The sequence below is a fragment of the Aquila chrysaetos genome, chromosome 8, assembly GCF_900496995.4.
Source record: "Aquila chrysaetos chrysaetos chromosome 8, bAquChr1.4, whole genome shotgun sequence".
Taxonomy (NCBI): domain Eukaryota; kingdom Metazoa; phylum Chordata; class Aves; order Accipitriformes; family Accipitridae; genus Aquila; species Aquila chrysaetos.
Genome location: NC_044011.1, coordinates 18,544,500 through 18,568,434, shown reverse-complemented (window position 1 = coordinate 18,568,434; position 23,935 = coordinate 18,544,500). Strand labels below are relative to the sequence as shown.

At 39.9% G+C, this 23,935-nt stretch overlaps 1 protein-coding gene across 5 annotated transcripts in view; it reads left to right on the top strand.

The window, feature by feature from the left end:
* PHACTR2 (phosphatase and actin regulator 2) overlaps positions 1-22,057 on the top strand; it is a 144,560-nt gene extending 122,503 nt beyond the window's left edge. For 4 of the 5 annotated variants that reach the window (XM_030022228.2, XM_030022231.2, XM_030022230.2 and 1 more), the window contains 6 exons: positions 363-519; positions 2,679-2,734; positions 9,066-9,127; positions 10,178-10,315; positions 12,606-12,682; positions 16,395-22,057. In XM_030022228.2, the coding sequence (XP_029878088.1) occupies positions 363-519; positions 2,679-2,734; positions 9,066-9,127; positions 10,178-10,315; positions 12,606-12,682; positions 16,395-16,410 (506 nt within the window). In that variant the 3' untranslated portion in view covers positions 16,411-22,057. The remainder of the gene's footprint in view (positions 1-362; positions 520-2,678; positions 2,735-9,065; positions 9,128-10,177; positions 10,316-12,605; positions 12,683-16,394) is intronic. The other variant, XR_005932974.1, reaches the window with a different exon arrangement.
* The last annotated feature ends 1,878 nt before the right edge of the window (positions 22,058-23,935 follow it).

The following is a 23,935-nucleotide window of genomic DNA, read 5'->3' as shown; positions in this document are numbered from 1 at the left end:
AAGAAAAAGAGCAGCACGTTGCTAGATGTACTAACTAGATAAATAAACCAACCTGTAATGTACCAGACTTCAAAGACACTCAAGTGTAGATTTGTCATTTTTATCCTATCACTTCACAGATGACAAGTGATGTTTGTAAAACTCCTCTGTCAATTCCGCTGGTAGCTTTTTCATCCAAGCCTTTCAGCTTTTTATTGTTTTGAACTGAGCTAAAACTATTTTTCTTTTGATGTTTATTAAAATTCCTCTCCTGCATGTGGGAACAAGGCTGCTTTGGGGAGGTATGAAGGTTCTTACTCAGAGTTTGTGTCTGTAACCTAAGCATGAATGAAGTAAATCTACCCTCCTCCTCCTTTCCTCAGGCTCTTTGGCAAGTAAAATTCGTCGTAGGGATACTCTTGCTATCAAACTTGGCAACAGACCATCTAAGAAAGAATTAGAAGACAAAAACATCTTGCAGCGTACCTCTGAAGAGGAGAGGCAGGAAATCAGACACCAGATTGGAACGAAGCTAGTGAGGTATCAGTTGCACAGTAAATGTGGTTTCACTGGGCAGAGGTGGAGGAAGAGAATCAAGAACACTGGGTTCACGTTTTAAATGCAGCCCAATATGTGGTGCAGGATCTTTGTGGTACAGCTGTCTGGAAAACAGTATTTTTATTTCTCACAAAGCTTTAAAATGTCAATCAATAATGCATTTTTGTTCTGCAAGTAACAAATCTGAGAGCTTCTTGGTTTTTGGGTTGTTTGGTTTTTAAAAAAGAAAAGAAAAAAGAAGAGGATAAGAGTGACTCCATAGTAATCGGTGCCATGGTTCAAGCTTTTTCTCAGATTGGTTAGCAGGGACTTGCACTTGTATATACCCATCTCAGATGGACTAGTAGTTCCTGACACACAGAGCATGCCTGTGCATGTTTGTCCCTTCTGGCCCTCCCCATCCTCCTCCTGCCCTCTAACTCCTTCATTTTTCATGTGCTGGTTCCAGCAAAAGAAATGGAAGGAGGCTGACTTTGTAGGTCAGTGTTTGGTGTTTTACTGTGCCCACCTCTGAGGCATGTCTTTCTCATGCTGTTTAACTGCTGTGCGATATATGTTACTTTCTCTTCCTGGACTTGAGAATGTTGCATAAAAAATCACTAACTTTCACTCGCATTTTTAGAAGCTTTTTAAAAAAAAATCCTCATAAATGGTAATTTTGGCTTTTGTGGTCTCTGAGAATAGACTACAGCATGTCTGGATTTTCCCAGACCTGTCCTTGTTTCTCTTGTGCTCAGAAATGTTGTCCAGACAGATTTGGAGGATGTCCTGTGTTTGTTGGAGATTTCCAGATACTGGGTAGTCCAGCACAGAGTACGGCAGACCTGCATCAGCACTTAGAAGATGAGCTGAGTTGCTCTGCGAACCGGCTGGCTGGCTAAGTCGTTTATTTCATCCCTTACCCATCAGAGTGATACATCTATTGTGTAGAGCTCAAGGGTCATTTTTCTTCTGCTGATAAAGTGGCGTGGTTGTTATCACCGCTCTCCTGACCGAATCCCAGCTCCGGTGATCACATCCTGCTTGTCGGTGCTCCCTTGGAGGCTTGAACTGCAGAAGTCGCTCCGGTTCCTGCCCCGAGCTCCTTGTGCAAGGGACATTGCTGCTTCTGCCTGGAAGCTGGCACGCTCCCCGCGCAGCCCTGCTTTGGTAGCAGGAGGCAGTGTCCGTGCGTGTCAGGGCCGTGGTCATGCCTGAAAGCACAACCAAGTTTGACGCCAGTTCCTTAAAAATTCCTGGCGTTGGGGTCAGCATCGAGGACTGATGGGAGACCTGTTCCCACAGCTCGGTCAGGGTCAGGTCAGGTCCCGGCCTGGGAATTCCTACAGCCGGGGCTGGTTACATGGGGTAAACCTGCCGGTCCTCCCTGCCAAATCTGAAAGTCCAAGCATGGTTTGAATGAGATGGGTTTCATGAGGCTGAAGATAAACTGCAGTGAGGTGTGCTGGGCAGAAAGGCATCTATGTTTAACAAATCTGCAAAATTAATTTTACAGCTGAAATTTGTCTTGCTCATTTTCTCAAGTGGACAAGTGAACCTGTTTAGTAAACATAGAGACAATACCAACCATGTCCTCCACTACACAAACCAGAAAATCAGTATCTCAGGGTTGGTCTTTTTTAATGGCAGTTGTTATATATAGGTAACTAAATAAAATTAACTTTCAGTTAAAACTCCCAGTTGTATTGTACATACAAATCAGTGAGGAATGTGCAGCTTATGTTGGTTGGTTTGATTTTTAAATAATTAATAGGATTTGCATTCAAAATATCTGAGAATAATCTTACAATTGCAGAGCAAGCTTATCATAATTACAGTGCTTGGGGACAAAAAAGGTTTATGAACTCTTTCATAAGAGGGGGTGTTTAAATTTGCTGGTACAATTTTTGTAGTACTATGCAAGTATCAGTTATTTATGTGTTTGAGTGGCAATAGTACATCTTTTAAAACAAATGGCCACTCGATACTGTGGTTACATGCACAATTATTATAACTGTGTCTGGAAATTACCTGTGTTGTCGAATACCTCTGCTGGGAAAGAGTAGCATGCCCACGTGAGAAACACCTTTTAAGCTGTATTACAAATCATAATGTGTTATTTGGATCTGGTTTTAAATCAGTCACTTACTTTGTTCTCACAGGAGACTTAGCCAGAGGCCTACAACTGAAGAGCTAGAGCAAAGAAATATCCTAAAGCGTAAGTATTTTATTCAGGTTTCAGCTAGTATTTACTTAGAAAGTGAGCATATGTTGGATTCATATGGAAGCCTGTCATTGTTGCTGTAGTGTTAGAGCCTGGAGAGATAACTGGAGAGAAACTGTGTTCTAGAAAATAACCTGTCGACACCAGATCTATATGCTAACCTGTAACAGTAGCTGTGAAAATTGCATATATTCAAGATGCTGAATTTGCTTGTCTTCTTAATCCCACTTCTTGAAGCTGGTCCGAAAGACCAGGAATGACTTAGATACCCCTTAGAAGTAGTTCTAGGCTGGTTAAACTCCTGCCTAATTTTCAGGAGGAGAAGGAGGAGGAGGAGGGAATATCAGTAGGAGGCAGGGGTGGGATATAAGGGCAGAGATTGGAAGGTGGAGTAGAAAGAGGAAAGGTGTTCAAGGGCAAGTGAATAGGTATATGCCAACTACTTCAGCATGCTGGCCTTCATATCCACTTCTGACATCTTCTGTACTGAAACTTGCATGAGACATTCTCACTGAATATCTTTCCGTTGATGAAATCCTTCCTCAGTATCCCTCTTGAAAAATTTAAGCCTATAATTCAAATAGGGCAGAGGAATGAAGTACATTGAATGTTTACCCTCTATACCTATACTCCCATTTACTCATGTTGGTTTTGTTCTTAGGCTGGCAAACACTTCAGAACAGGCATTTTTTTCTTCCTTTATGAATCTTTCCGTAATATGGACATTACCTAAACACATACTGTAACAGTTGTCATGCCCAGCTCCTCTAGCCCTGTGTTCATTCTGCAAGGGTAGCTAGTGCTTGATGCTTAAGTAGAAGAAATAAAAAACCAAAATGCACATGGAAGCTTTTCACATATAGAAACAAATCCAAAACATCATCTATTCTTAAGGTGTAAGAACTTTCTAAACTTGATGTAACCAAAGAAGTAGGTATAATACCGTTAATTTCCAGCAATCGTTCAGAAAAGTTGGAGTTCATCTGTGCAACCCTGGTGCACAGCATGCTAATGAAAGAAAAGCAAATGGGCTGTTTACCTGACAAAGTCCGTGGCCTGATCATTCTGTCACCTGCTCAGGCCAGCAAATCAAGGAGGCATAGCAATTATCGGCTTTCAGGCAACCACCCATGCTAATGAAATCCCACTGCTGTTGTCTAAGCTTTCAAAAGCCAAATAGTGCCATGTCTTATTGAAAAAGGAAGCTACAGTTTCTGCATTATGGTGCACAGGAGAGGGGTCAGGGGACTCCTGTCCGATACATAATGCAAATAGACTTTCTAAGACATAGTTTCTGAACCTATAGATTGCATAGATAAATAAAGATAAATTTTGAAATATGAACTTTTTTTATGTGACAAACTGATCATGCTGGACTATGTGAGAAAGGTAATTCCAAAACATCTTTGGTGGGCCAGGGCATGGTGACTGAGCTGGGAGCACCAGCTGGGCTTCCTCACTGCCCCCTCTGTCTCGCTCGTCTCAAGATAACTAATCTAGCAGCCAACCTGCGATGTATTTAATATCCCTTTTGCTATTGTTTATTCCGTTCACTGATTTTGCAGTAAGTAGCTCAAGACTGGAAAGCAGTTAATAGATTTCTTCTCCTGTTTCAGCTTGTTTACTTTAAGCTTTTGGCAGCGTACCAGGCTTTGCACTCAATGCCTCCCGCCGTCCTCCCCTGCTGCTGCCGGGGGGCTGTCTTAAAGAGGCAAGGGAGAGCAAGAAATAAAGGCTGGGAAGCAGCTTTATAAATCACAAAAAGTCACAGCATCATCGACGAGCACGTGGAGAATCCAAAACTGCTTTTTGCTCATCACCGAGATACAAAATGTTATGAGTTGACAGTGATATGTAAAAAGCAAAGTGAACCACAGCAAGCCAGGGTTTGTGGTGACAGTCTGACTCAGAGCCCTTGCAGGGTGCAAGTTCTATCTCAGCTCTAAAGCACTCGTATTATTTATCAAAATTATTACATTCCCTTCCTGTGGATCATTTGAAAATGTTTACATCTCTTAAATGCCTTTGTTGTTGCGGGCAGCTTTTGTGAATAAGTTGGGATTTCTTTCATAAAGCTTCCTTGCTCCTATTTTTAAGCAGTGGATGGGGAGAAGGGGTTATATTATTGCGTGTATGTAAACTACAGCTAAGGGAAAGTATTGTTTTGAGTAATATTTGTCAGACTTTGAGGTTACATTAAGTGGTAAAGGTCTAAATGTTTATTTCAGGATTAAGTTCAACCCAGATCTTTTAAGAGGTTCAGAAAAAGTCCATATTTTTTCTTTTTTTGTATTTCCAGTTAGTGAGGAAATCTGTCTTGCAAGAAGTTTTGTTTTGATAATACTTCCAGATAAACCAGTTACTGAAAATCCTGTGACCAAGTACTATCGCAAGACTTTGCAGGCGGATTTCTATAAAAACAATTTGGATAAAACTATCCAGACTCCTGAGTCTTCTCACACTAAAACAAAGTTATGATAACTCAAGAGTCCACTTGAAGGAATAGATAAAGCCCCGTGGTTTTAATAAAGGCAGGTTTCTTGTGTACTGGCTTTGAGCCAGTAGTATTTATAGTATTGCATTATGACAAAGAAACTTTTTATTCTTCCCAGAATTTCGGATTAAGATAACTGTATTTTTTCCTGTATTTGTAAGGGACAGTGAACTTCTTGTACTGTGCACCTGCATGCCTGCCAGTACTGGCTTTGTAGAAAACAGGGTTTAGCTCTTGATGCTAGTTAAGAAATATTAATGGTTATCTTTCCTTGTAAAACCAGGAAAGAGAAACCACTTTGTGCATTCCAGAGCACTGCAAGAGGCAAGCGCTTTGTTTGTCTTTTCTTTCTCTTTCCCTAGCAAGCCTGCAGAGAAGTCTAAACATAGCTAATCCCATAGGGACACAATGGAAAGTTCGGTTTTACGCTCTGAGAGTACTTTCTGGTCAAGAACGGAGCAGTCCTCAGGCAGAACAATTTCTCTCATCTCTTTTCCCCTTCTGCTATGAAACAAATGTCCCACAGAACAGAAGGTGACCAGATTTAACATGGCAAAAGCTGCAGGAGCAATAATGTATAGATGCCAGGGAAGCTGCTTGTTCGGCTTTGACCGGTGGATTGTTTAACTTGAAGGCCATGATAAGTGATGGTAAACAAAATTGTTTCAGTTAGGAGTCAACTCCCAGTTTGACCTGCTAGGAGCTGCAGGCGGGGAAGGAGGGAAACCATAGTTTTGCTGGGATCTAACTGGAGACTCCTGCAAGCAAAGGGTGCTCGCTGGGCTGGGCCTTTGCCAGTAAGGCAGCAGCGGGACATCTGAGGAGGGGACTTGCAGCTGGGAACTCTGTGTTTATGTTTTCTTTCTCCACATCACACAGATTAGATCTGTTTTTAAGGTGGAAAGCAGTCAGAAGTATGTTCCCGTGCATTAATGTGTTCCTGTTTGGGCAAGTGAGTCCGTTCATACCTGCAGTCAAAACTTGGCCCTCCGGCTGGAATTTTCCACAACACCTGAAGGAAGCAGGAGCACCAGACCCATTATTTTTAGCACCACGCATCTTCTTAACTCACTACGGCAACTTTCAAAACTTTTACCTTAAAAGACCAAAAATAACGCTGTAGGTTTTACTGTTGGTAGGAATTTGTATAGGGGCAGTGTTTCTGTAGCACCGGGCTTAAAGCAACACTGCCCAGCAGGCTGGAGATGGGAAATAGGTGCTTTAGGTATGAGTCAGTGCCGTAGACGGAGGGCCATTTGCCAAAGAGCGGATTCAGTATCTTAGCAGCAGCCACCAGATTTCAGTCCCTTTCCTTTAGCTCTTGTGTTTTATTCCTAGAAGTAAAACAACTCGAAGGTACAAAACACATGCTGCCCCCTGACCTCTCATGCAGAAGCCTGCGTGTTCCCCATGGGTTCGATCTCCTCCTGCTTTGACCAGGAGTGAAGGAAGCTCCTGGTGCCTAGTGTTGGTATCTGGTGTTAGAATTGTCTTCCAAAAGGTGGGCTGCCAGCTCTCCTCAACAGCCTGCTCCAGGACCTGCCCGGACCCTCTGCCCAGCAGCTAAGATGATGGACTTGCTCATCTCCCGTTTCTAGGTGGTTTCCCATGTCCAGCTATCCCTTTGTGCAGTCAAACTGCTACCCACAGGGAGGTAGCTTCGCAGGATGGGATAGGCAGCTAACCTTCAACCTTCCTAAATGTCCAGATCAACATTTTGGAGTTACTTTATCCTCCCCCAGAATATAGAAAAACTGTTTGAGGTGCCCGTGCTGTTGGTAGTTGTTTCTTAAGGTATGCATTAAGCAATGTGAGCTCCTATTTCTTACATCAGGCGTTTTCTTGGTGCTTCTTAGGAGATGCTGTGGTTTAGATAGCAAAGAAATGTCAAGATATGAATAATGCAGAATGTATTTTACAAACTAAATTAAGGAAAAAGCAGTACAGCGATGTGTATATCCAGCTGCATTTTCTTCTGCTGTGTCTGCTACTGGAGAATTTCTGAGGTAGGACTTAAGCAACTTAGTTCATTGAAGGGAGAAAATTTTTTATGTCAAATGATTCCCAGGTGAATGGAACCCCAAATTAATAGTTTGTGTTTAATTACCTCAGTTACTATGTCTATTGATTGCAAAGACAGTATGTTTAAACAAAAGTCTACGGATCATTTGTCTGTCCTAAAACAGCTGGAGAGCTTTTGATTTTGTTAGGTGAAGATGTTATAAAAAGAGTTCTCATTTAAAGTCATAAGTCTTTAAATACACCCAACTTGTTTATTGATAGATATATTAATAAAAAATTTTAAAACGTAGATTAATCTTTAACTCTCCATTCTTCAGTTTTAGTCAGTTTACAGTTCCTCTATGGAAACAGGCCATCCATCTCTTCACCGTTTAAGAGAAAAGCTATTAATAAACCATAAATTACATCCACATTTCAGTATCTCGGTAAAATCACCATCAACATGAGTTCCAACCTAATCCTGGCAGCAAGGCTGTGTGATTGCATCTGGCTGATGGAAACCTGGCGTTGATGTTGGACTCTTCCCACAGAGCAGGTCTTGGGCTGGCATCACCTTTTTCCTACTGTAACTTTCTTCTTTTTCTTTTTTATCATTTGTTCCTCTTCCCCTTTCCTTTGTATTCTTTTTACATGACAGCCTTTGAGTTAGCAAAGGAGATCTGCAAGTACCATGAGGTGTCCTGTCGTAGTGTTGCCTCCAGTGTATCAGTCATGATACAGAAGGTCCTCTGCGGCCAGGTTGCCTGTGCTACCACAGCAGGCTGGCCATAGCAGACAGGGCAAATCGGACTATACCAGGATTTAAAACTGCCTTTTCATCTATACAGGTTGGCTCCATCCACAACAGACAAATTAATTCCTTTGAATTTATAGTTAGCCTTGAACTGCAGCGTGGAGTCCATAACCACCAACCACGAATAAAACAGGATCAGGATTTTACAGATATCTCTAGGTGGGATATTTCAGCCACAACAAAAGCTAGCTTTGCATATAACTGTCAGAGGTGGACTGAAAGGGCAAACATTATCCTTCAAAATGTACATCAATTAAAAAAAATGCTGAGTCCGTATGAACATGCCTTTGTAAGTGTGCTTTTCACTGGCACTCAAGAAATCCAGTTTGTTTAGCACAGAAGTTTGTTAAAAGCACATTTCTGTCTCATGCCCAAATACATTCAAAAAATGCATGTCTTTTTCTGCTATACTTGTTCATTTGGTCTAGCTAGTGGCCCTTAACCAAGAGGGCTTGAACGCTGAATCATTATAAAACTAGAAAAAAAAAATTAAAGTAACAAAACCAATTTGCACTAACAAATGACAGTGAAATGGATTCTCATTGATTGATTGCATCCTGTAGCAGCAGAGGACACTTGGCTGATTCAGATACTCAGAGCAAACTTTTTTCTTGACCCTTAGGAATAATTAGACTCTTACTCTAAAGTCAATAGGTGGCATGTTGGAAGTAAAAGCAACAGTAGTTTTAATGTTAGGACAAGTAATTGAAACATTAGGCGGCTCTTTCAGGGTAATTCTTGTTTGCTGTTACACAGAAAGAAAATTACAGATGCCTCCTCTTTGCTGTGTTCCTGACCCACAGTGGTGACTTGAGATGTCTACAGAATCGAGGGAAATGAGGATAGGGAAAAGAAATGAGAGCACACAAAAATCCAAAAAACAGACAACACATGCAGAAATATGAGGAAACATGAGCCAGGACTTGAAGTCCTGAAGCTTTCAACCAAGAGAAATACACAGTATGTGCAGTTATAATACTTAAATATTCACTCCTTTTTATCTCTTCTGAAAACAGAGAAGAATGAAGAAGAGGAACAGGAAGCCAAAAGAGAAATAAAACGTAGACTCAGTAGAAAGGTGATGATGTGTTTTTTGTATTGTGTATTTGTGTACATAGGATTATTTTTTATAAGATTCTAAAAATCAGTGTGTATATATTACTGCAAATGTCCATCAGTCATGCCCCCAGATTAGAAATCTGTTTAAAAAGCAGTACAAGCCAAGTCCGTCTTGGGGGAAACTCCATCCTGTCCAGTTTCCCATACCTGGAAAAGCATACAGAGTCTGGCCATGCTTAGTATTTGTCCATGTCAGCAGGGGAGAGAAATGACACGTGTTTCCCCTCTGAGCCTGAGCACTGCTGTCACGTGTGTTCGAGGGCAGCCACGCCTGTAGATCCACTCTTCCCTAGAGCAGTGGAGAGGGCAGCAAAGCAGTGTGGGCCCTAAGAAATCCCTTCACCGTTCTTCTAACCACGTCAGTGGTCTTGGTTGCTGCAGGTGGGATTGCGCTCATTGTCCCTGGAAAGAAAGCAGTTATGGATCTGCTGCCCTGACTTTGGGAGCTCACTCTAGGAGAGGATGGGGGGACTTTTCATACGTATCCGTAGTCTGCCCTTCTCTGCAAAAATACAGTTTCCTTAATGTGATCATACTTCGTTAATTAAAGTGAATATTGTTTGAGGTGACTGAAACCATTTGGCATCATAATGACCCCCAGATGTTCAAAACCAATTTTTTTAGTTAGGCAGGCATCTCCAAATCCTGCTTATTTTCAGTGTTATAGTTGAACACAGCAGACTGTGTTATTGTTAATGCAAATGGACCTACTGTCTAGTGGGGTAAATGGTGTGACAGTTGCAAAGTCACAATTAATATTCCAGGGATAACTGTCATGATTCTCTGTGACCTGCCTGATAAAGACTATTTTTATAATTGAAGAAATTAGGTTGTGCTGCTTCTCCATTCCTGTGCAATACTCCCAGGATGGTGCCTTTTTTTAGACACCTGAAAGTGACCCTATTTAGAAATACCATTAAAGTTCTCTTGAGATTACATCATACCCTCAGCTTTTATTTTATTTTATTTCATCTTATTAAAAATACTATTTTCTGCCTCCCGCTTACAGCTCAGCCTGAGGCCTACAGTGGCTGAACTTCAAGCAAGAAGAATCCTTCGATTTAACGAGTACGTGGAGGTCACAGATTCTCCAGATTACGACCGTCGTGCTGACAAGCCTTGGGCCAGGTTAACTCCCGCAGACAAGGCAAGGGACAAATGTAGATTATAAGAAAATACTTGCATCTGTCACTTTTGGGGAGCTTTCCTCTGGTTTACATTCTCTTGATGCCGGCATCACGAATGACATCTGCTGGAGGCAGCGAGATTGTCATGGTACTACTGTGCATCTGCTGCTCGCAGCTAAGAAAACCCACTCAGGTGCTTATTAGGAGTGTAGTTGCCACCTCCATTACAGCAGTTCAGGCCAGAATTTCTTGCATTTTTAAAGCCTTCCTAAGCCAGGTACATGCTGTTAGCAAAGATGGCCACAGCCTGTGGAATTCAGGCAAGGTTTCTGCAGGCAGAAGCCTGTGTCACTGCCACCAAGAGTTACTTTTGCAACTCATTCAAGTGAAAAAAGGTAGAAGCTGCTTCATCCTGCTAAGTGTTCTTGGCCACAACTGTCAGCGCAGGAGCTGACCGTGTGCGTGCAGCACACCTTCTTGGGAAGTTTGCCCCCAACATGCTGCAGCTAATAGTTCTTCTGCCTAACTACAAAGGATGAGACAAATGACTCTGTGATTCTCTTTTAAAAAACAGATCACTCAAAGATTACCGTAAAACACTCTTCCATTTCCCTCCTATACCACTTCATAAGCGGAAAGCTGTAGGATTTATGTATAAAAAAGTGCTGGCCCTTTTAGCACTGGGTCTGAACCAACTTTTATGGAAATTGTTTGCGAGGTGCTTGGCATGAAGAGTGATATGTGCAAGAACCCACTGTCTTTTAGCTAAGGACTGTGAAGAACTGATTTTATTTCAGCTTATATTTTAATATTAATGCCAGCTCATCTGACAGTCAAAGGAGAATCTCATATCAAGTCAAGGTGGAGACATTAAAAATGTACCCAGAAGCATTTGTCAGTGTTGGTTCTGGGAGGTGCTGAGCACTCTCTAGTCCTCACATAGTCTGTGGGAAGTTAGGGCACCCAGCACCTCCACTTTCACTTAGGTCCAGTGAGGTAAACTGCACTAGAAAAAACAGTGGGATTTTCCTACCTACTTGAGGGTAGCAGTTTTTAATCTCAATTCATTTTATAATGAACAGGTGCCCAAGGCTTGTTCTGTGACCCCCATGTTTGTTGGCCTCAGCAGAAAGGCAGACCCCGGCTTGCCTGGAAACTCCCTTGCCCTTTTTTCCCAGGGAATTAATTTTTCTAATTCCAGTGGGAGCAGAAAATTGTACTGTAACTATATTACGGAGCTAGAGCTCTGGTGTCTTTGCTGCTGATTCGGTGCTCAGAAACAGCTGTCTCTCTCCTAGCTATTACAGCAGCCTCGTGTAAGCATGCTGTTGTGGCTAAACCATCCCCTGCTTAAGATGAAGTTTCTCATTTATGAGACAGCAGTCTGGTGACGCTATAATTTTATCCTACTGCTTGTCTGTTCTGCATTGAAAGGCATGCACATCAGGTGAGATTTCTTTAGCGATTAATGAAATGATACTGCTTTCATTTAAAATGGTGAAATAAAAGAGTGAGTAAGAATAAACTGTCATTTCATTTCACAGTGAAGGTAGGAAAGCATATGGCATAGAAACCAAAGTCCTTGTAGTATATATTGGTCTATTTCAGAAATTGTACTTGTTACTTGATGAAGCAAATTGCTTATCACTCTTTTAACATAAGCAACAAGGCATTTACAAAGTGCACTGAATTTCTGCTGATCCTCAGTATCTGCCAACTGAAAATGCAAGCCTGAAATGTCCAAATATTTCACGTAATTTTACATAAACCTAATCAAACCAAGTGACTAATTCCACTTTAAAAAATGCTATTCATCTTGTATCCCTGAAGTCCTGTCTCCAGGGGGGAGATAGAAGGCCCCTGCTGTGTGTACAGTGCCTGTGCAGGCAGCGTGACTCACCAGCTCCTCAGGGGCTCTGCCTGGAGATATAATCCCCTCCTGGCTGCATATTCTGCAGGTGACTGTCAAGGCAACCCAATCCCTTGCCCATTTTTGTCTGTAGCAAGTGCCATATTTCAGGGGGGGGGGTTGGTTCACCCGTTGCAGTAGATTTGGTGTTTCTTTGTTTATTGTTGGTGTTTGATGCTTTGAGTTTCCTTGTATTTACTTTGCAATTACTGCTCCAAACAGCTGTAATTGAAAAAAGTCATTCATGTTGATGGTCAGAAATGTGTGAGGCCTGTGGATTACAGTACGACAATGGGAACTGTAAGGGAACCTGCAAGAGTAGGGCCAGGTTCCTTTCAGACTCTTTACTTTCCTTGAGATTCATATTTCTTATGGTTGCATATATCATTGTTGTTTATTAGGCAGCAATACGGAAAGAACTGAATGAATTTAAAAGCACAGAAATGGAAGTACATGAGGAGAGTCGGCAATTTACCAGGTGGGTGAATCTCTCTTCTTGCGTAAGTTGGAGAGACGAGTATGACAGCGACCCTCTGCCTCTCTGCAAGTCCTCTGCAGTTGTGTCATGACTTGTGTAGATTCCTACCATGAGTCCTCCTGAATCCCACCTGAATGCCACCACTGATTCTGTTGGGATTCCCAGTGTTGCTGCTCCCATCCATGAAGTTGGGTAGTTGACACAGCAGTGAGGGTGACTGCAGTGGATCAGTTGCTATATGGAAAAAGATTGTTTGGGAAATCTAAAAAATAATCCTTTGAAAGGACTCAGCATTTCTCGCAGATGAAGTTAACAGTCCTCAAGCACAAAAAAAGGGACATCATTCTCAGGCAGTACTCCCTTGCTCGTGAAAGTATACATTTTTGTAGATGCGTTTGGTAAGTGAAAACTAGATGATGTGCTGAACTTCAGAAAAGCTCACCAGTGTTTTGTGGAGCTTCCTAAGGGTCACCCAGGCTCCTGGCAGCAGTTTCTGGGGAACAAGACAGATTGTAGTATTCTCTGCTTGCTGCTTCTAATGTGTTAATCTGGATTTGTTTTGTTCTCTGCTTTGGATAACACCAAGATGCTGTCTGAAGCATTGTTATCTAAAGAGCTCTGAAGTGTCCACAGTTTTTAGCGGGACTTCAGATTTGGCAGTTATTCCTAGGGGGAGGGAGGCGCTTTCTGCCATCCCCATAGCATCTGTTTGTATTTCTTCAAGGTTACAAAGGCTGAAAATTGCCACCAGCAAGCAAAACTTGCTGTTAGGATCAGCCGACATTGAATACATGGTATTATTTTCTTCACTTCCACACAGAGTTAAGTCAAATAAAAACAATTGCCCAAGACTGGATCCCTTCCTTTTCCTGCTACTGTTTCAATCAAACTCAGGACCTGAGCAAGTGAGTGTGAATCCTCTAATTAAATAGAGTGTCACAAGGAAAATTCACAAAGGGAGATGGGTCTTTGGTGATTTCTGGCATCTCCTAGTTCATTGCTTGATTTCATAACTTCAGTGGGGTTTTTCTCACCAAAACATGGATTTTTTTTTATAATACTGTAAACTCACTTCAGTGTACATATAACATGAATAAATTAATTTTCAAAAAATCAAACCAGTTTCACAGACAGCAAATTTAATCCAGGAGCTGACCTAGAAGGCAGGGTTTTAATCTAGTGTCACATTCTGACCATTAGAGAATGTCCTTTTCAAGCACAGATATGTATATTTTCATTTGACTTCTGATGTCATTTTCTCTTCAGCTAGTAGGTAGTATATCTTCTTCAGAATATATAAAAATACTACTTTAAAAAAACGGGCATCCCAAGGGATGAAAGAAAAAGGAGCAGGAATAGAAACCTGGCTGTGTGCTGAGAGAGATGGAGTGCAACACCATGCTTACATGGTTAATGTTTTTTGATTTGCATTGCAATATAGAAGCATAAGTACAGGTAGGCATGAGTCACACAAAAAGAATCGGCTGTTTTTTCATGATAATTGAAAACAGTTGAGACTGATTACAGTTGGATTCTTGAAAGCTGAACCAAAAATCTCAGGGATCCAATGGAGTGACAAACCAGTTAAAAAGTGATTTTTTTCTATTTTTTTTTTTTGAGGAGGAGGGCCTTGGAAAATGGTGTAAAAAATAGGCACAGCCAAACTGTGATAATTATAGGCAATGATTCTGTAGGGTCCTGGAAGAATTTCAACCTGAGGGAAATCGGGCTCTCTTCTCCCTCTCCACCCTCTTATTTTTTTACTGGTCATGTTGTGGAGCCACTGCACAGAAGTCAGCAGAGTAACACGAGAAAAAGCTAATTAAGAGCAGAATTAGATACAGATGTTTTAAGTCAATTGCAATTCTGAAAATAAAAAGAGATTCTGTTTCCTCTGGGACCTCTCATTAAAAATTATGTAGTTCACCACTACATTTGGATTGATACAACAAAAGTGATTTGTTTTAAGAAAACCATAGACAAGTCTCTAGCCAGAGAATGAATTACTCATCTTTTAATTTTTTTCAAAGAGATCGCTGAGATAATACAAACCAAAAGGCAAGTGCATTGGCAGCTGGTTAACAAAGGCTTATTCATGAAGTTCTGTGATAGAATGAGACAACAGGGAATCAGCTTATTAAACAAAAACAGCTTATAGCATTTAGTTTCTTATATTATTATGTATTCAATATAAGATGCTTTAATATTATAATCAGTATTTACAGTATCTGTGAATTGTTAAAATTTGATATTAAACTTGGGAAAGAAAAAACACTGGATTTCATTGTTCATCATTCAATGTAATGACTGTCAGTTGAACTGGTTTTCTACTCCTAGTAAGTTAGACTGATTCCTTCTGTTATTTCATAACAGAGTTTCTAAAAATAGAGAAATAAATAAAAGTTTGGGAAGAGGATATTAGTAGATGTTTATAAAGTGCTTCTAATGGAAATGCTACATATAGTCCGATATATTGTTGTTCTACACAAATACAAAAAACCTGTGTCTTTTTTGCAATGCACCCTCACTTAGCAGATGAGCTACATACTTGTGAACCTCAGCTTTTGTGTACACTTCCTTTATTTGAGAAATGCATCGCTGTATTGTACTGTACCACATTACAGGGGTAATGTGTGGCTTATTTTCTCTTCTCTTCTCTGGAACTGTTAAGAGAAAATGTGTCAAACAAAAACTTATGTAATCTACTGTGTTAGGTGCATCATTACCTATGCTTTCTTAAAGTTGCTACATCTTTTACTACTTCATGGATAGATATATTTTTAAAGCCATTTCAACAGAGATTTAGAATTCTGGTGATGTTGAGCACCTGATATTGCTGCCCTTCTTACCCTTTTGCTTGGATTCATTACATTTAAAATGAGTTAGAATTTCAATTACTGTAGGCTCCTAACTTATTCTAGAAAAGGTTGGCAACACCCTTTGGAGCAGCCCACCTCTCTATCCGTCACACAGGCAATCTGGAGTGAGGTACATGCCCTACCTAGAAGTCTAAAAAACAGTGAGGTGTATTTGGGCCTTCAAGTGCCACAGTTGGCTGCTGTTAACAGGAAGAAAGCATCTGCAGTGTTATAAAATCTGTTGCTACTTAAAAAAATGCAAAATTTTTGTTAGCCTCATTTTGCACAAGGATTAAAAAAAAAAAAATTTTATGGCTTAGCAAAGCTTTTCTGATTTTCTGACAGTGTCTCTAAATAGCAGATGCAATTGTGGCTAAATCTATATTGGCAAACAAAACAGACTGAAGACGATTCTCCGGCCCTGAGGCCAGCAGGCTTGGCACAGCTTGAATTCATACAGTTAACCTCTTCCCCTCACCCCAAAAAGGTGACGTCCCCCCATACACAGTCTGCCTGTTGGCCTGTGCTAATCCCAGCCATGCCCAGGCAGTATCTGGAGGAGCACTGGTTGACCCAAGCAAACCTGTGCCAGGGACCACAGTAACAGGTTAATGGTATGGCCAGGCAGACATACACCAGTGCCTGAGCCACACCGTAGCCCTGTTTGGTTTTCTGGTAGAGAGAGACGGACAGCAGGGAATAGTAGGGATGACTAATCCCACACAGATCAGGCAAACCGGGAATAATTCTGTTCAGGTAACAAAAGTAAACAGCTGTGAGAGCAGGATGAGGATCAATGTCATTGTCAGTTGAAATAATACAATTCTAAGTTTTTTAATGATTTATCATTTCAGGTTTCATCGTCCATAACTGTTTGACTACATCCCATATTTCATGTAACAGTTTTCTTGGGGAAATCATTGCGTCCTGAAGACCTGAGATTGCACTGGAACTGGACTGAGTATGAGTGTGTGCTACAGCTTACCCTGAGGCTAATGAAGGATGTGGTCCTCATTTTTACCAATGGACAAATGATTTGTCTAGGAGGAGAATCCACATGAAGTGTTTGTCATTGTTAAGACAGACCACGGACAGTTCTGTGGCTTGCCCGCACAGACAGAGTCGGTGGACTTCTTCATCGGAGCTCCACAAGTCAGGAAGAGCTGAAGACAATCGCTTGAGAGCCTGTTACCAGGAACTCATCAGACTTCGTAGGGTTGTGGCTGAGGGTAACTGAGAGGGGGCTATGTGAAACGGGCTGAGAGCGTGGGGGAAGAGACTTCGCTTGTCAGTCCACAGAGAAAAGTGGAATGGATAGGACTGCGTAACAATGCACTTGGCCAGTGGGAGGAATTATTTTTTTAAAAAAACTGAGAGTGTGAGCAACTGTGCATGTTTGGTTTTTTTTAGTGGCCACAGCCTGTCTTAGAAAGACGGCAAGACACAAGTCCTCATGTCATCAGTACTTTAGTGAAGAACTGTAATTTTCTCTGGTGCCAGTAAATAGTTGCCAGAAATTAGTCCTAGTATAACTCAGCTCTTTTTTAAAATCCCGATGAGCATGCTTCAGGAAAATACATTGAACATTCATAGAGAACAAGTCATATATTTTTTGGTTTTTAATGTTGACATACTCTGGATCCTCAGAAATACATAAGCAGGATTTGAAGGACAAATAACGTGACACTATGAATGCCATGAAATGCTTCATGTTTAGAAACACTTCTTGCTGTCTGTCACTTGCCATTCAAACCAGAGGGATCATTATCTTTCTCACCTATGGCGGGCAGTGGTGACAACTTCGACATCATGCTGGTGTGAATCCAAAATCAGAATTGAAATTAGGCACAAAAGTCTTTACTAGTAGGCTTGAGCAGTGATTACTAGTGTGACTTTTACGTTTAAGGACTTTTGCACTGCTTTGGGGAAGAACTCACAGATGAATCCGTATGTCTTCAGCCAGTGGTCCTGTAAAAGTGAACAGAAAATCCTTAGAGTGTCTGCAGCCTGTTTTTGTTGAGTGTGAAGAATGCTTCTTAGATTCATAATTTTTTATACTATCTTGAAATTGTACATGTGAATACAGTACTATTAAAATTAAGTGGTATGGAGTGTGAAAGGCAATACATGGTTTTTCTAGGCTGGCCCAAAAGCCCATTAAAAAGCCTGTGGCGTTGTTTACACTAAGAAATTCTCTGTCTTATATTAGCACTTATTTATCCTTTGAATTAATGTACACAACAATTGTGGGGGGGGTCTGGAATTCACATATGCATACATTTAATGCAGTATTACAATATATTTGCTATTTATCCTTTCTAATGTGTGTACATATTACAATTTATTTTTGTCTTTTATGTGCCCTGTTTAGTTTTTAATTATGAAGTGTAAGTATTTCTTTTTCAGGCAATAAAAGGTCTGTGTAGATGTGATTTTTACCTCAGAACCTGCAATAGATTCTTGTGGAATGTTTTTAGTTTATAAAATTGAAGGATGTTGTTTTAGATGTCAACCTAAAGGCAGGAAGGCAATTTGGTGGCTAAAATTTGATCTCCCTCTTTAGTGATATTTACAACAAGAACAGGTTTGCATAAATGGGATGGATTATTTTAGTAGGAGCACTTCTAGTAACAGCAGAGTGCTTTCCAACAGCTGGCACTCTATTATTTTTAAAGAGATTGACAAACTCTTCTTTAAAAATGATAGATTTATATGACTGTTAGAATCACTTATATTTTAGTAAAAATCTAATGACGTACAGACACCAAAATATCAATAACCAAATAAAATAACCATCTACATGCTTGTAGCAAAGAAAAGGAAGCAGCACCTTCCTTTTTTAATGGAATCAATAAGAGCCATTAGGATTCCATTTGCAGAAAACAGTTTAGCTTCTGTGAGGCCCATCATTTTATAAATATAGAAACACCACTTGGACATCAAGGAAGCAGTGAAAATGTATTCTTTAGCACTAAATCATACAAGAACGATCAGGCCATTAGAGTTAAGGTTTGTCAGCAGTTCTGGTAGAATCCTAATTTTTATTTTTAGAATTTGAAGAGTAAACTTAAAACTTACACTAGCACGTAATAAATAGTTCTCCTGCTTGAAATTTTTGCTGTTGTTGCCAAATTTAGAAATGTGTGTCCAAAATTCTATAAAGGCCTACTATGTTGACTTTGAAGTATAAAACACAGTATTTCACTTCAAAGGAAACAAGTGGAGCAATTAAATAGACCTCAGTGTTGCCTTAATCACTTTGAAACATTTGAAAGCAGCCAAGATACTAAAGGCAGAAAGATAGCTGTTGCACAGGCAGAATAACTTGGGCAAAGGTAAGGTCAGACTATATGAACTTTATATAAGAGAGTAGCTCCACTGACATGTCAGGGTACATATGGGTTACACAAACTAAAACTTTGTTAAACTCTTAGGATGAAGTGAATTAATTGACTTTGCAAGAAGGCATTCCTCTATACTAGGCCTGGAGCATGGATGGAAAGACGTGCCACCTTCTCACTTTAAGAGTTAAAACGCAAAGATGAGGATACAACTTCTGGCTCAGACTTCCTCAAGCTGCATTTTTGCCATAAGACATGAGGATACATAGGTGAGGTATCACTTAGGCTTTCCCTATCCTCCTGCTGGGTTTGGGGTTTTTTTTAAGTATTCACTACACACCATTGCTTGATGCAGGATACTAGCCTGGACAGAGATGCTGAGCTAATCTTTAATTTCTTATGTAAATTCTTATTATTTTAATGATAAATAATTAGATGCATTCTTTGGCCCACAATTCAGCAAACTACTTAAGCAAATTTATGTAACTGGACAAAAAGAGTTGCCTTTATTGGAACTTATGTAAAAATGTAGTATACTTGCAGAATTAGAACTATAAACTATCCATTGTGTATTGTACCCACATACAGACTTAGAATTGTACATACTATTTTTATATTCTAAATATCAACTGGCAGAGAAATGACAGCTGTAAAGTGTTATCCATGCAATAAAAAATAACAAGATTTTGATATGTCACTATGTGCAGTGAAGCAAATTTGCTTTACCTTATTGAGCTGCCTGAAGTCAGTTTCTGCTGTATCTCCTAGTCCTCTGTATTGATGATTTCAAATGTCTTCAAGTTGCTACAGCAGCCCTTTGGAAATAATATGTCACGTACCTAACTGCCTATGGTGCTGCATGCCTGTTGGAAGGGAAAAATCAGGGTAAGTCCTGAGAAACTCCTGAGTGAGTAAACCTTGAGGAAAAAAATAAAAATATGTAAAAAAGGCAAAGAAAAAAATGACACTTTCCGTGCAATGCATCGTACAGTCCAACTGTCTAAAAGGGATCAATGTGTTAATTTTTATCAAGTTGGACAAATTATTTAAATGTCATCCACAACATACAACAAATCTTACACACATACTTATGTTCCCCAGAGTCAGATACGAACTCAGATGTCTACATGCACACAAGGAGAAAATGAATAGCTTGAAGTAGTGGTTTCTGAAATGACCTCATATATCACATTCATCAGTAGGATTACGCATCGCAGCATGTTGCTGTGGGTGCAGAAGAATGGATGCTTAATCAAATCCTAATATCTTCACGTAACAAATTGAAATGGTTCTAGAATGTCTCTTGTCTCTCTCTTCTTTCAGGTAATACATATTAGTCATTATAACTGAAATTAGTTGTTTCAAATGAAAAATATCTGAATTTCCTTGAATTGTGATACATGCGTTGACTCAACAAATATCCCCAAAAATTATTTAAGCTAAATACCATTTTGACTGGCGATTTGAAACAAGGTAGGACCAGCAGCAGTGTCTCTTCAAAAATCACTGAAAGTATTCACAGCCATTTGAGGGTCTACAAGATTGTATTTATTTGTTGGGTTTAGGATTTACCTACAGTTGTGCGTGTCCCTGGCTGTGGTGAGCTTTACCAGCCTCTGATGTGGTGTGGGACAGGGTGGCCCCACGTTTTCCTTTGGCCACACTGAGCTGCTCTTAGAGAAGCACCACAACCTCAGTGTTGACGTGTAAAAACAGTATTGCATGACCACTTTTTTTTTTTTACTTGAAAACTAAATGAAAGCTATGAAACAAAGGGATTAAAGTGTCCCTGATATTACAGAAACTAGACCTCTCCTTCCAGGTGAGGTTAGTGCTTTGTTTCAACCAGAGATGCTTCAACCCACATCTGTGACTAGTAATACTACAGCTACACCAGAGAATTTGTTTCGAACTATCTGTCACTTAACCTGAGTATAAATATAGTCTGAGCCACAATTTGTATCATCATAAAATGGGAGGAAGATCCAGCCAGCACAGACTAAAAACGTCTATCTAGTCTGGCAGCCTGGGAATCAAGCGAAACCCCCTCCTCGGCTGCAGCTGGCAGTGGGTTGGAGCCGGGGTAGGGAGAGCCAGGCTCTCACCCGGGTACCTGGCAGACTGCACCAGTAGGACAGGTCTGGCTGAGCACTGCTGGCATCCTAAGTAGAGGCTACAATATGAGCCCGTGTCTTAATGTCTGTTAATCCTTTAATGATAAAGTAAACAAAGCTAAAAGCCTACATTTGCATTAAATTGTCAGGTATACCAGAACTGCGTCTTTTAACGCTTTCACATCATCTGTATTTATTCATATCTCGAGGAGTTAAGACCTGTGATGCTGCTGTAAACTAAAAGACATACTCAGGGTGAAAAACAGAATAAACTTGCTTCCTGCCTTTAGGAGCTCCCACATTTAGCTCCATTATTGTTGCTATCTTTATTCTTATTGTACAAAGCTCAGTGCAATGCTCACTCCTGGGACCTAGCTTTTGATGAACAAAAAAAAGCAATTCTGAAAATTTTTTTAGGTTGATATTAAAATATTTTGAGGATCAAATTAAAAGCAAAGTCAGTTCCCTGGAATAGCTTAAAGCTTCTATTTAACAGACATCTGGGAAAAAAAACACAAAACCAAACCAAACCAAAACCAAACCTTATGGAAGTGTATCTATATAGAGAAAGGGACAAATGGAGTAAAAATAACATATTTCACTGTAATGTTTTGACAGGTTTCTATTTATTAACTTTAATGATTAATAAGGTCTTGTTTCACTTTGTCAGTGTTACCATCTTGTTTCAGGATTTTAATGGAACTAGAGATCATATGAACTAGATACAGCATTTCACCAATATTTCATTATTTTCTAGAAGATAAATACTGCATTGGATAGGAACAAAGAAAGGAATGGTATTCTCTGTATCTCCTTGTTCAAACTTTAATTCTTTATATTTAAAAAGTCTTGCAATACTATGTCAAAATTAACCACATTTGAATATTGTTATAATATAGTAAAATGTTGCTGAACATATCTTCTCTTCATTTCACTACTTTGTGTGGTGGTATATTGATTTGTAAACTTGTATAAATTTTGGGATTAAAGAAATACTGTGTTTTGGACAATTATTTTAGCTGGTGTGATTTGAAATAAAAAGATACCAATGGCTTGTTTGAATGGGCATCTAACTGCATGAGTAGGGGTGGGAAGTGTATAGAGATGGCACATGCTAATTGCCTGCAACCATTTAAATAGGTCTTAAGATTTTTTTTTTTTTTTCCCTAACAGAGAAATAGAATTCCATTTACAACCAACCTGCAAATCTAGGAGAGGTGCAGGAACACTGCAGACCACATTGCTGTACTCTCAGGAGCTAAGAAGTTTGCATCCCATCCCAGCTTTTTATGGAACAATTGCTCAAACAGTAAATCATGGCAATATTAGTATGCCATGCTTTGTAGACCCAACTGTACCTTAAACACTGGGCATTCAAGAACCTGTATTTCTCTGGGAGAGCTGCAACACGGTGGGGCAAGGTACTACTCAGTAGTAGGAATCCTTGTGCACATGCTTCTTCCAGTCAAGTCTGCAAGGACACCTCTGAGAGATGACTCCAGTAAGGAGGGCCTGATAACCCATCCATGCCCGTGCAGGTGGTTATGCTCCAGTAGGGTCTTATGAGGGCCCAGCAAAGCCAGGAGGTTCTTATGTACTGAATATACTGCAAGCAGGCCACAATCACCTGAAATTAAGTTTTCACGTTAATTCATTGGAATTAAAATTTTGCGGCATGTCATAGAGAGTGTCACCTATTAATAGGCACTGGGCCAGTTCTTAGACTTCATTGTTTCTATTAATTCAATTAAAAATAGAAACAAATTATGCCTAAGGTAACTTACTTGAATTTCACTAAATGTTCCTGTTTACAAGTAAAATAAGACAAACAAAATTCAAGACTTGGTTCTCCACTGCCTGTCATGCTGGATAGTTATTGATAACTATAAAAAAATGCATCTGAAACATTATCAGCTTAAAATTGCTGGCATTTTAGAATATACTTTCCATGTGTTTAATGACTTTTGAAATATGTGAGGCTGTGGAGAATCAATACCAATAACTTTTCAGCTTATGCAGTGTGTATTTTACATAACAATTATAAACTGAATGCATTTACTTGTATTTTGGCAGCCTGACTTAGTGTGATTGAATATGGTAACTAGGAAGAAGTGGCTGATCTGATACTGCATTTTACAGAGGTGTATTGATATCTGTGAATGTAAATAACTGGAATTGTTACAAATTAATGATAGCTGTTTCTTGGAGTTTTATACGTATGTACCTATATATACATGTACACATACATACAAATATATTCCAATATTGTCATCTGAAAAATAGACTATGTATTATCTTTTTTAAACACTACATATATTATGCTTGGTTTATGGTGTTTTTATTTAACAAGTAAAAAAATGTGTGCTGCCTAGTTGTACAGTACTGTAGGATACTCTGCTGTGCACAGTTCCAAGTGCCTTAGACAACTGCTCTTTGAATTATAGATACATATGAATTAATATATATAAAAATATAAAATGAAGAAAATGATCTCAATAAAATTGTTCAGAAAATCTTTACAGAAAATAATTTTGTTCTTGAATCTCTAGCAAGTACATGGGCGTGCGTAACAGAGTTAACTTCAGAGAGCTCTAACTTGTTGGAAAGCAGCCTCCAGAGAGACCAAATTAGAAGTCCCTCTGCATGGCAATGAGATGAAGGAAGGTTCCTGAAACCTTCCTTTGAATTTTGGGAGTCCTTCAAACATATCTGGTAGCTGTCTTGTGGGTGGTGTATTCATGCAGAGGTGTGTTCAAAGAGGTGACAGTTATTTTAAAAATACGAAGTTAGGGTTGTAGCTCAATGGTTCAGAGACCTAATTTATGCTCCCAGTCTCTGTAGGTGCTCTTTGCTGAGTTTAAACTGCAGGGTGTCTCAGCAGAGAACACAATGAGAGAGTACAGTGGGATGGAGTGCCTTGTAAGGCTTAGATGAAATTAG